Source organism: Dreissena polymorpha, chromosome 6 (assembly GCF_020536995.1).
Source record: "Dreissena polymorpha isolate Duluth1 chromosome 6, UMN_Dpol_1.0, whole genome shotgun sequence".
Classification (NCBI taxonomy): Eukaryota; Metazoa; Mollusca; class Bivalvia; order Myida; family Dreissenidae; genus Dreissena; species Dreissena polymorpha.
The window spans coordinates 52,882,875-52,897,110 of NC_068360.1; the positions used below are offsets into that span (position 1 = coordinate 52,882,875).

The 14,236-nt window shown below is 38.1% G+C and overlaps 1 protein-coding gene across 2 annotated transcripts in view; it reads left to right on the forward strand.

Annotated features, from left to right (window-relative positions):
* LOC127833411 (nardilysin-like) overlaps positions 1 to 14,236 on the forward strand; it is a 119,846-nt gene that overhangs the window by 58,156 nt on the left and 47,454 nt on the right. For both annotated transcript variants that reach the window (XM_052358640.1, XM_052358639.1), the window contains exons 17-18: positions 6,487 to 6,591; positions 12,415 to 12,574. In XM_052358640.1, coding sequence (XP_052214600.1) covers positions 6,487 to 6,591; positions 12,415 to 12,574 — 265 coding nt within the window. The remainder of the gene's footprint in view (positions 1 to 6,486; positions 6,592 to 12,414; positions 12,575 to 14,236) is intronic.

Sequence of the window (14,236 nt, forward strand, 5' to 3'; positions counted from 1 at the left end):
AGCGTGTTCTTCTATTGACAGATTGTTTATCATTTGCCATTGTGTGCAATAATGATTTTAACGGTCCGTATAACAATCTAATTGATCGTCATTTTATTTTTCATCTGTTTTGAATTAAACTTTTGTTTAATTTATGATCTACGTCAGTATTATTATAATTTTCATTATGGTCAAATAATGATTTTATGTGCCGTATGATAATCTGGTCTGTGACCAGTTTATGGTTGAATATGCTTTGCTCTTGTTTTTCATATATTCGACTACATGATGGTCGCAGAAACAAGAGTGGATAAAAACCCGGTGACTTCGCAGATCATGGATGATAGTTGCAGTATCAGTCACCGGGTATCGGGCACGATCGCGACCGTACTATGCTAAGTCTCTTAGACAGTCAGTCAACATCAGACCATATGGCGACACCCGTCAGCCGGTCTTTGCCCGATGGCATTGGTCAAGGACATCGACCAATGCCGGACCATTTGGCATCCGCCATACGGTCATTATCCGGTGACAACACTGGTCATTATATGACCGGTACGCCACAGGGGACGTTGATCACGGACCATTGATCGACGTCTGACCGGCCGGTCATGTCACCGGTCCAGTCCGGTCATTGATCACCGGTCATGTCACCGGTCCGGTCACCGGTCATGTCACCGGTCCGGTCACCGGTCATGTCACCGGTCCGGTCATTGATCACCGGTCCGGTCCGGTCACCGGTCATGTCACCGGTCCGGTCACCGGTCCGGTCATGTCACCGGTCCGGTCATTGATCACCGGTCCGGTCACGTCACCGGTCCGGTCACCGGTCATGTCACCGGTCCGGTCACCGGTCATGTCACCGGTCATGTCACCGGTCCGGTCATGTCACCGGTCCGGTCATGTCAACGGTCCGGTCCGGTCACCGGTCCGGTCATTGATCACCGCTCCGGTCACCGGTCAACAGTCATCAGTTAGGCCTGCCACCGATAACACCAGTCACCGGTCAAGAAGAAGAACTCGGTCTTCTTCATTGAATTATTCTCCTATTCTTCGTTGAATACATCGTCTTCATCAAGGATTAGACATCGGACACGCTCTTCTTCGTCGAGCAGTTCTCATCGTCGCGACTCTCGTAAGCGATCACGTCGTCACTCACGGAGACGTTATTCTAGAAGATCTCGGTCTCATCGCAGCCGATCCACATCTCGGCCGATCCAGATCTCGACATGGCAGGAAATGAGGACGTCGTCAACCTTCACGTAGACATCAGCGGACTGCATTGAGCACCACTGGATAGTTATCGAACATACCTCTCCTTCATTGAGCAGTTCTCGGCGTTGATACGCTCGTAAGCGATCATGTCAATGCTCACGGAGACAATATTGTAGAAGACAATATTTCTAGCGTAGCCGAACAATATTTCGGCATCGAAGTTATATGGATATCGCCACTTCTCACGTAGGCGTTAATGAACCTACTGGTCATATCGACGTTCTCCATTTTATTCCTTTAGGAATATCATGTCTCCATTCCACGTGTGATGGTTCTTCTTATGGCATCCACACATGTTGCAGTCACCGAGCCGTAGTTGTATGCGAACACTAGTTCGTTTAACATTCAGGCTTCGGGATAAGCTGTTCTTTTCTCCACTACGACTACAAGGACACTTATGCCTATTAATACTGATAATCTACCGTTGTTTTCCGGTTAACATTATCAGATGACTTCGTGGATGGTCATTCTTCTGCACCAGATATTTCCATTCTGACGCAGTTATATTATACCGGTCCCGATCACCGGACATCGGTCACCATTCATCGGTCATATCACCGATCACTGATCACCGGTCAGAATAAGTGATGTCTCATCGCCATCGGATTGGATTTTTTTTTGGCATGATCTTCTTTTCCGAGCAGTGCTTGACATTGATAACTGACCATATGGATTCCACCATTTTTCGGTCTTTAACTGGTAACGTCACCGGTCATATTATGACTGGTCCGTTCACTGGGCTTCAGTTACCGGTCATTGACCGGTCCGGTTTGGTCACCAATTACCGGTATTCCACTGTGTTTTCATCGGTCAATTTTTAGTATCACGGGTATCGTCTACATTACATAGTTTTATACCCCTGGCTATGATTGTATTGAATACTATATTTTATGGATTCAACAATCTACATGACTTTTTGTGTTTTTCAATACTGATGTTATACTGGCACCGGTTTCCAAATCATGCTATATCTGTTATTTGTACTTCTATCTCAACCGGCTACATGCAGACTACTGGTCTTGCAGATAGATCGGCTGAAGTGGGCTCGGAGACTAGCATTGAGGTCGAACATTACTATTTGACCTCTATTAATTTTATGTTCGAGACCCAAAGGATGAATTGTTTTAACCGCCTTTACCTGTCGGCTACAGACTTTGCAGTCAGTGTCACGGAACAGTTGGGACACATTAATGACGCTAGCAGGATTAGCAAGACGACATTTGTATCAACTTCTTCTTTTCTATTGCTCCTACGGCAGTGCATATTTTCAAGCTAATGGAATCAACAAGAGTTCTGATACATAGGATTGCTTATCAGATTGACCGCATAGCGGCTACAGTCTTGTAGATGGCTTAGGACCTATTGAACTCAGATCTTAGATCCTAGGATCTGGAGGGACCTCATCTTAAAGTTATTCTTCTATTACACTTCTGGCCATAACAGGCCGTCTTCCTATAACTGGTCCTATTCCTTTTGGAATTCGTCCCGGTTAGAAGTCTTGAAGTAAATGGATTAATCAAGTCAGAATTTAAGACTTCCATGCATTCTACCGGCAAGCGTGGACCCGCTTAAGGTTACCCCTAGGGTTTTCACCTTTTTCTGCCATCACACCTCCGATTCCGGAGGTACCACTATCAATCATATTTCCGTACTTCGCAAATCGATGACTTCGCGACCTGTATTATCCAGGACTTTAAAGGCGCCTGTTATTGGTTCAAGAAGAGGCTATATTCTGTAGATAGGTCATAAACTTATAAGTGTTAAACACTGTCCTATTCTACCAATTTTCAAGTGTGTTTGGAGTGGGAAAGTTCGGCTTGCCGTGGTTTCTTTGCCCACCCATCCTTGACAAATGGTTCCGGTCACCGGTCGGTATTTACCGGTTCGGTCACCGGTCCTTCTGCTGAGACGTCTTTTCTTACGTCCGTTTCAGCTTTATTTTTAAGATAATTGTATTAATCTCGGGATTATTTAATGACACAGATTTCCATGTTTTTGTCATTATTTACCACTATTCAGTGGTGTCTAAACTAGAAGATTATCTTGGCAAGAATATAGTTTATTCTACCACAACCTTCCTTACATCTTATACAGATGTGAGCAGATAAGGTTATGGACGATCACATAGAACAACGTATCTTGATTTTCTCAATTATGTGGTATCCTAACAAATATCACCTGCACATCTACATCTTGAAAAGCGAAAATTCTTTTTAGCTGTTTTTCATTTACAACACATTTTCACGATTCCTTTGTGATGGTTTCAACTATCACACATCGGTCGTGGTTTACTTACAGACACGGAGGTGATCATATTCTCACTCCTTGTAACTGGAAATCAGGAACTTATTCGTTCTTTGCAAGAACAACAAATTTTCTCTATCGTCTTTCTCATACCAGTTCGTCTCAAAGCCCTGTTGGACATTTTGTCCTGCAGTTCTTTCTTTCGAATTATTTTTCCGTTGGGTTCAATAATGTAATTGCGCATGCGCGGCAGTGAAGTTGCAGACGAGTTGCATGGTGTACATAGTCTATCAAAGAATGTTGTTTATCATCAAACGCTAGTTATTAGCGTTATGCGATCGTATATCGCAGTGTATACCTGTATGCTGAACAACGTCAACAATGCAGTTCACAGAAATCGATCCAGCAGGGTGTGCGATTGTTATACATTCGTCCATTGACATAAACTGGAATATCTTGCCTTCTTGGTGAGTTTTTGCAATAACTGAGTTTTTGCCATAATTTCATGAAAAATACTTAATGAACCATGGGATTATGGTTATACGACCTTTTAAGTCTCCTGTACAATTATTTTCAGGAAACTACTTTACAGGTCAAATATCATATTTCACTGAGACATATTTTTACTGATCCAAACATGTGCCACTTCATGTCTGGCCATTAATAACTTTTAGTTATCTCTACAGAAAAACGTTTTTCTGTTAGAGTTTCAATCCTTGTTACTTGTGCAAGGATAATTCCATCAGAACTGTATAAAGGTTCTATGGAAATTCATTTTTTACTGGGTAATTGAGAGCATAGTTATTACCTTAATCACTCTGCTAGATACATAGAGGTTTTTCTCATCTTTTTCTTGATGATAAGAAATTTGTTCTTTTCTTCATCAAAGGATAGAGATTATGCTTTCGTATACCTTGTTTTGTGTAAGTCATCGCAACTCTGTGCTGTCTTACCTATTTTGGAACTGATCCAAACTATGGAACGTCAACACTATGTTTTTCGTTCCTTTACCTTCTTAAGCGGTTTTGACTTGTGTAACATGTTGGGATGCTTAATGAGCTCCCTATGAACCTTTTTCATCAGGCTTATTAACAGTTCCAATATAATTTTAAGACGGTTTTCCTTCTTATTATGGCTTTTACCATACGGAGAAGTGAAATTCATGCTTTTTCTGTTGAATACGACCAATTCCAGTTGGATCTATTGTCGTTTTCACTTTGTTGTGTCAGCCAGGATTTCTTGCTTAATATCAAGTCCTCTATATGGCTTCTACCTTCAAGTTTCCAAGTTTTCTTAAACTGGTAGTCATGAAGATGAGGATAAACTTCTTTGGGCAATCAGGGCTTTGAAGTTCTATCTCAGCAGTGTTAGTCAGAAGTCCATTCGAGGTTCTCAAAGACACTCTTCATTTCCCCCAAAAAAGGGGGGGGAGATGTGTCTGCGGCTTCTATTTCTCGGGGTTAGACCTCGACTAAGGAAAGTTAATCTTATCCTATCTAAGGATTAATTCCTTTTTAGGATCTGACCGCATGAATTAAGAGCTCTGTCTGTTTTGTGGGCATATTAATCACACCCCACTTTTTGACGTGCTCTAAGCTGTTTACTGGAGGAATCCGACCACCTTGTCATCTTTTTATCTTCGTTTTCTGAAGTGCCAACAATACAATTTGTATACGTTTGGGCTTGTTGTGGTTTCACTAACGGTAGTGTCTTTTTTACGACATAGACATATTACTCTGTCCGAGAAGTCATAATTAATACCGTTTTAACGAAGATTACTTGATATCATTAGCTGATAACCCTGTTTATGGGTTCTACTGTGTTGGGAAAATATATACGAACCTTCCCACCGCAGCTGCAAAATCAGCATACGATAACAGGTCAGTATTTATGACATTAAAACAAAATTTTTAAATAAAATTCATTTTAATTATTAAATACTTACCTGTTATCGGTAAGTCCCACCTCCCACCCCGCTATTCGATTAATATTTTTGTATATATATTGAAAGAATATTGAGGGTTGGTTACCGATTTTTGGCTAGGTTGCATTGCACTATGTTTAACCTGGCCTGTATTACGGTATTGAGGTAGCGGATTCCCAGTTAAAATTCCGGATGAGTTATTTCCCCTTGGAAAGTATAAGCATACGATAACAGGTAAGTATTTAATAATTAAAATGAATTTTATTTAAAAAATTTGTTTTCAGGTCACTAGGTCAAAGGTCAAGGTCACAGTGACTCGAAATAGAAAAATAAATTCCGTATGATAACTTAAGAATGCTTACACCTAGGATCATGAAACTTCATACATTGATCATGACTGGCAGATGACCCCTATTTATTTTCAGGTCACTAGGTCAAAGGTCAAGGTCACAGTGATTCAAAACAGTAAAATGGTTTCCTGATGATAACTCAAGAATAATTAGGCCTAGGATTATGAAACTTCATTGGTACATTGATCATGACCAGCAGATGACCCCTATTGATTTTCAGGTCACTAGGTCAAAGGTCAAGGTCACAGTGACAAAAAACGTATTCACACAATGGCTGCCACTACAACTGACAGCTCATATTGCGGGCATGCATGTTTTACAAACAGCCCTTGTTAATTTAAGACCTTTCTTACTAGATTTAAGTTTTGAAGGCTTAATTTCCAACCCTTAGATACTGATGAGCAACAAACAGCATACAACCTGAACAGACTGCGAGATACTTGCAGGCTGTTCTGGTTTTATGCTGTTTGCACATTTTCACTTTTTTTCTGAGAGGAATAGGGTTAAGTGTTGACACTTTCTGCCAAAACAGGATTTTCCCTAAGGAAAGACTTGCTATAAACGAAAATACAGTAAAAGCGGAAATTGTCATCCCTGATTAGCCTGTGCAGACTATACAGGTTAATCTGGGATGACACTTTAAGCACATGCATTAAGACCTGTTTTCCCAAAAGAAATGCTCAATTGTATTTTCCATGTTTCTTCTTTTCATAGGGTGACCCAATAGACATTGTCTCGAAGGTTGCTGACAACATGCAGTTGTACCCACCCCAGGATTTCCTCACAGGAAATAAACTTTTCTTCCAATATGACCCTCAGGTAAATATAAAGTCTTTCATGTGTGTATTCCTACATGAATATATTGTCCATCCCACTTGTGGAAAGCTTAATAAAGCTGTTGCAACAGTCGAATATGAAATTGGTTGACCCTAAGGTAATTCAAGCACCATTCCTTTACACCTATGTACATTTTTGTGTTAATGATTACCTTATTCGTGCTTTTTTTTAATGTCTGAACATATAGCCAAAATATGGTCAAAGTAATATTTAACATAATAATAGCAAATATATGGCCAAAGTAATACTCAAAATATAGCAAATATATGGTCAAAGTAATACTCAACATATAGCAAATATGAGGACAAAGTAATACTTAACATGTAGCAAATATATGACCAAAGTAATACTCGGCATATAGCAAATATATGGCCAAAGTAATACTCTGCATATAGCAAACAACGGTATATGGCCAAAGAAATGCTCAACATATAGCATATATATGGCCAAAGTAATACTCAACATGTAGCAAATATATGGCCAAAGTATTGCTCAATATATAGCAAATATATGGTCAAAGTAATGCTCAACATATTGCAAATATATGACCAAAGTAATACTCAACATATATATATGGTCAAAGTAATACTCAACATGTAGCAAATATACGGCCAAAGTAATACTCGGCATATAGCAAATATATGGTCAAAGTAATACTCAACATATAGCAAATATATGGACAAAGTAATACTCAACATGTAGCAAATATATGACCAAAGTAATACTCGGCATATAGCAAATATATGGCCAAAGTAATACTCGGCATATAGCAAATATATGGCTAAAGTAATACTCAACTTATAGCAAACAACAGTATATGGCCAAAGTAATGCTCAACATATAGCAAATATATGGCCAAAGTAATCCTCAAGATGTAGCAAATATATGGCCAAAGTATTGCTCAATATATATAGCAAATATATGGTCAAAGTAATGCTCAACATATTGCAAATATATGGCCAAAGTAATACTCAACATATAGCAAATATATGGCCAAAGTAATACTCAACATATAGCAAATATATGGCCAAAGTAATACTCAACATATAGCAAATATACAGCCAAAGCAGGCCTTTTTCTGTCTATTTTGGGAAAAAGAACCTAGCAAAAATTGGGATTTTTCGAGTTGCTAAATCTTTCAAATTGGGAAGAATTTTCATCGACACAAGCATTATTGGGGAAATTATTTTTCTTAATTTTTATGTTCCCTACCACAACTATAGTGGGGGACATATTGTTTTTGCCCTGTCTGTTGGTTGGTTGGTTGGTTGGTTTGTTTGCCCAAACTTTAACATTTTGCCATAACTTTTGCAATATTGAAGATAACAACTTCATATTTGGCATGCATGTGTATCTCATGGAGCTGCATATTTTGAGTGTTGAAAGGTCAAGGTCATCCTTCAAGGTCAAAGGTAAAAAAAACAAATCCAAGGGAAGTAATAAGCTTTAAAGGGAGATAATTATCTGAACCTGCCAAATGATAATTTTTTTTAAAATAAATCAAAGCGGCGCATAAGGGGACACAGTGTTTCTGACAAACACATTTCTTGTTCTTATTAAATCTAATGTTTTCATACACAGGTATTGCCCTTAAATGCTAAGAAAAGTATTAAAATGTTTTTTTCCATGCAACAGTCATTGTCCGGGAATTGCTAGCGTAAGTATGTGTATGATAAAAATACAGACTTTGTTAATGTTATGCTGGAAGTTCAAATAAAAAACATGGTTTGATATGTCATTTAGGATGTTTTTATGAATATTCACAGTCGAAGGACCTGCGTTCAACATATTATTATTTAAAATTCAAGTTGCCAAATGTCTGAAGGCAACCATTTTTTGAAACACATTAACATTGAAAGTAAAGCCAGCCCACATTTTTCTACCTCAGACCAGCGATATCGATTCTCAACCAATTTACAATAATTAATACATACCGGTACACATGATTATCACTTGTTGTATACCGGGTACATTACCTGATAATTCTGAATAATCCAGCTCTTCAATATTTGAAAGCAAATTCTGACCAAAAATGACCGAAAATGTGTATTAAGACAGGGTTTTTTCAGCACTGTCTGCGCCTCCAGAAAAAGGAGGCACTCCAAAAGCAAACGGATCCTATCCCAAACTGAAATTATAAAAAAAATTCTGCTATAAGGTTTTGTCTGTACAGTTCTTATCTCAGAGAGTAACTGTAAGTGAAAAACAAAACTGCAGTACTTGAATAAACGTTGAACATGCCCAATATTGCATCTGTTTATATAAAGAAGACAAAATAACAAATAAAAACAAATTTATTTGTTAAACCACTGAACTATTTAAGCATGATAAATTCACAATTTTTTCCCAAATGAGCCGTTTCATCAAAGCAAAAATTCCCAAAATGGCCAACTTTGTCGATAAAAAATTCCCAATTGGTCAGACTCCTTTTCCCAAAATAGGCAGAAAAATCCCTGTAAGAATTGCATAAACACAACTGGCCGCCATTTGTCTGAAGTAACAAGGTCGCTAAAATTGAATTATGGAACACTCCGTTTTACGGGGTATTCCCATTGGCATGCTAAAACACGGCTCACGGTTATTTAAAAACACATTACCTACCGGAAAACACATTTTTCGGCTTCGGTCATTTCAGTCGGAAATTGGATTTTTTTTTTGAGAATTGGAAAAAATATACATTTTTGGCATTGGGAATGGGTCCCAGCATCGGACCCGTGAGATAGGCAGAAAAAGGCCTGCAAAGTAATACTCATCATATAGCAATGTATGGCCAAAGTAATACTCAACATATAGCCAATATATGGCCAAAGTAATACTCAACATATAGCAAATATATGGCCAAACTAATACTCAACATATAGCCAATATATGGCCAAAGTAATGCTCAACAGATAGCAAACATATGGCTATACTCAACATGTAGCAAATGTATGGCCAAAGTTATGCTCAATATATATCAAATTGCAAAGTATATCAAAGTAATGCTCAACATATAGCAAATATATGGCCAAAGTAATTCTCAACATATAGCAAATATATGGCCAAAGTAATGCTCAATATATAGTAAATATATGGACAAAGTAATACACAACATGTAGCCAATGTATGGCCAAAGTAATGCTCAATATATAGTAAATATATGGCCAAAGTAATGCTCAACATATTGCAAGTATATGGCGAAAGTAATACTCAACATTTAGCAAATGTATGGCCAAAGTAATACTCAACATGTAGCAAATGTATGGCCAAAGTAATGCTCAATATATAGCAAATATTTGGTCAAAGTAATGCTCAACATATAGCAAATACCGGTATATGACCCAAGTTATACTCAACATGTAGCAAATGCATGGCCAAAGTAATGCTCAATATATAGCAAATATATAGCCAAACTAATACTCAGTCCATGTTGCAGTTTGTGTCATTAACTTTAATCTTGTTACTGCTCTAGAGGATTTATTTTTTCTCAATCTTGATATTCCTAATATGAAGTTGGAATCTGTGTTATTTTGTGTGAAAAACAAGGTTGATCATATCTTGGAAAAAAAAAATTACCACTCTGAAACTCACATATTTGCCTCAATCTTTATAAAACTGTGTCAGAATTTGTGTCAAGTGGGGTCAAATCTTAGAAATGTTGTTAAGAGACAATAAATGTGTCATTTTTGCATTTTTCTGTTATAACGTTTTTTTAGGGTGTTAATCTTGATTATATCTAGGAACTCAGATGGGTGCTTTAAGGCCATCATGATCCTCTTGTAATGTATATGCTTCTAACTCATTTACCTACATTCTTATTTAAAGTTATCTAATGTTTTTATGCCCCCGGTAGGGTGGCATATAGCAGTTGAACTGTCAGTCAGTTTGTCCGTCTGTCTGTCTGTCAGTCAGTCAGTCTGTCCGTCCGAAAACTTTAAAATTGGCCATAACTTTTGCAATATTGAAGATAGCAACTTGATATTTGACATGCATGTGTATCTCATGGAGCTTCAAATTTTAAGTGGCGGAAGGTCAAGGTCAGGGTCATCCTTCAAGGTCAAAGGTTAAAAAAACTAAATCCAAGGGAAGTAACAAGCTTTAAAGAGAGATAATTTCTATTTTATATCATTTGGCAGGTACAGATCATTTTCACAAGGGAAGTAATATTTTTTCCCCCCTTCGAAGAAGAGGGGGTATATAGTTTTGCTCATGTCGGTCAGTCTGTATGTCCGTACACTAGATGGTTTCCGGATGATAACTCAAGAACGCTTAGGCCTTGGATCATGAAACTTCATCCTTAGATCATGAAACTTCATAGGTACATTGATCATGACTCGCAGATGACCCCTATTGATTTTGAGGTCACTTGGTCAAAGGTCAAGGTCACAGTGACCCAAATAGTAAAATGGTTTCCGGATGATAACTCAAGAATGCTTATGCCTAGGATCATGAAGCTTCATAGGTACATTGATCATGGCTTGCAGATGACCCCTATTGATTTTCAGGTCAGTAGGCCAAAGGTCAAGGTCACGGTGACCCAAAATAGTAAAATGGTTTCCGGATGATAACTCAAGAAATCTCATGCCTAGGATCATGAAACTTAATAGGGACATTGATCATGACTGGCAGATGACCCCTATTGATTTTCAGGTCACTAGGTCAAGGTCACGGTGACCCGAAATAGTAAAATGGTTTCTGGATGATAGCTCAAGAATGCTTATGCCTAGGATCATGAAACTTCATAGGTACATTGATCATGACTCGCAGATGACCCTTATTGATTTTCAGGTCACTAGGTCAAAGGTCAAGGTCACGGTGACCCGAAATAGTAAAATGGTTTCTGGATGATAGCTCAAGAATGCTTATGCCTAGGATCATGAAACTTCATAGGTACATTGATCATGACTCGCAGATGACCCCTATTGATTTTCAGGTCACTAGGTCAAATGTCAAGGTCACGGTGACTCAACTTAAAAAAATGGTTTCCGGATGATAACTCAAGAACACTTACGCCTAGGATCATGAAACTTCATAGGTACATTGATCATGACTCGCAGATGACCCCTATTGATTTTCAGGTCAAAGGTCAAGGTCACGGTGACTTGACACAATAAAATAGTTTCCGGATGATAACTCAAGAAAGTTTACGCCTAGGATCATGAAACTTCATAGGTACATTGATCATGACTCGCAGATGACCCCTAGTGATTTTCAGGTCACTAGGTCAAAGGTCAAGGTCACAGTGCCAAAAAACGTATTCACACAATGGCTGCCACTACAACTGACAGCCCATATGGGGGGCATGCATGTTTTACAAACAGCCCTTGTTTTTAAAGGGATATAATAAAAAATATATAAAATATTTTAAAGAGGCGCAGTAGGGGGCATTGTGTTTCTTACAAACACATCTATTGTTAAATCTAAAAAATGGTTTACGGTTATAGCAGTGTTTAGCTATAAATTAATTGACAGAAAATGAGTACAGGAGGGAACATGTTATGGATTTTGTTTTGTTGAATTATAACCAATGTACTCAATATAACCAATGTACTCAATTAAAATGAAGATGAAGTATTGTGTAATAATAGACTGGATGGATGTCCATGTTATAACAATGGTGAATCTCTTCCTTCAGACATGCATTGGGACCTGAATGTTAATGCATAGGGACTGAAGATTTATGCATTTGGAACTGAAGATTTACGCAATAGGACCTGAATTTTGATGCATTGGGACCTGAATGTTTCGAGTAAGCCTGCCTACCACTTCACTGGATAGAAAGCAGACTTCACACTTTATTATGCCGATTTATGTCTGTTATTTTAGGTCATCATTGACTGCATGGAGCACCTCACTGTTGACAACTGTAATGTGACAGTACTCTCGAGCAATTTCACCGAGTCCGAATGCAGCAAGACTGAGTACTGGTTTGGTACCAATTACAGCATGGAAGATATCACTATGGACATGAAGAGACAATGGACAGGTATGGAACAGTCTAGAGCGCTTTGCTTGGTGACTATTTGTCATATTTGGTAAAGTTTAGTTCAAGTTCAAACCTATTTATTTGAGCTCGATTGCAGCAAAAGTGTAAGGCTTATTGAAACATTTTCAAGTCAGTTTCCTCGGTAGAACCAGTACGTTGTATCTATGGGGGAGATCTAAAGAACGCTCCCATAGTGGGAATCAAACTTGTCATATTTCATGCTTAATTGGTTGATGGATATCTTCTCTTTATACCTTTATAATGCTGAATGCTTTAAGCATTGTGCTTGTCTGTCTGTGTATTGCATAATTTTGTTTCTTAAACTCTCTCAATAAATACAGTATTGATTTCTCTTTTACAGCTCAAGAACCTTCATGTAGTCAATTGCTCTATCTGGAATAGTTGGAGATTATATGAGCCTTGTTCTAGGAAGCACATGGGCTTTAACTCTTTCAGTGCTGGAACCGAATTTTGAAGGCCTTTGCAAACAGTTTGGATCTAGATGAGACGCCACAGAACGTGGCGTCTCATCAGGATCCAAACTGTTTGCTATTCTGATAGTATTATTTGAAAACAAATCGAAGAAAATGCTAATTTTAGAAATTCAGCAGACAACATTTTTGCAGACGACAAATTTCCCAGCATGCAAAGGGTTAAAGCATGTGCTTCAAGTGTCGTCCCAGATTAGCCAGTGCAGTCCACGCAGGCTAAGCAGGGACAACACTTTCTAACAAGACTGGGTTTTTGTTTAATTGAGACTTCCTGTAAACAAACAAATCCATAAAAGCAGAAAGTATTGTCACTGATAAGAAAGTACTGACTGCACAGGCTTATCTGGTACGACACTTAACGCACATGCATTAAAGCCTGTTTACTCAGAGGGCAGCTCATATTAAAAAATGCACAGTGTGAGCCTTTGGAACTGCCGTTTGTGTCTGTGGTGCATCGTCAGTCATGCGTAAAGACTTTTCTAAAAATCACATCACAGAGCTTTGATATTTTGTTGATACATTTGTAGTGGTGTGGTGTTGATTGGGATGGGGGAATGGTTGAATGAAGTCCATGATGTCTTTTGCCATTTGATTGTAGGTGTTAGCAAATATAGTAAAACGACGGAAAGACATGTGCCAATACAATAAACAAATCATGGAATATAAAATGAAAAGGATATTTAATTTATTTCAATTATATTTCATAATTCAATAATTCAAAATGTTCTATTCAAATGAACACTATGGCAACTCATCAGGTTGGAATACACCTCTTTACCACTCTTTGATGGTATTGGCTATTTCAAGCCTGGTCAGTTCAACACATTGCTCATGAATGGCCATTAAGAATCTTGCATCAGAACTATTGCATCAGCTAATGGGTGAATGGACACTGAAAATTGGACAGAATTCCCACAAAAGTGATTGAATACTACATAACAAAGGAGAATAATAGATTGATTTGTTCTACACATTACATAATAGTCTTTAACAAAATTTGTTTAGATTATGACCTGGTGGTAAAACTGTTCATGCCTGTAAGGTCTTGTGAATGATATAGACATATATAAAGCATCATTCATGTAACAATTAATAGTATCATCGTTTATATGATAATTCTTTGATATGTAATAAATGATATCAGATAGTTGTCCTCTACAATGATTGTTCA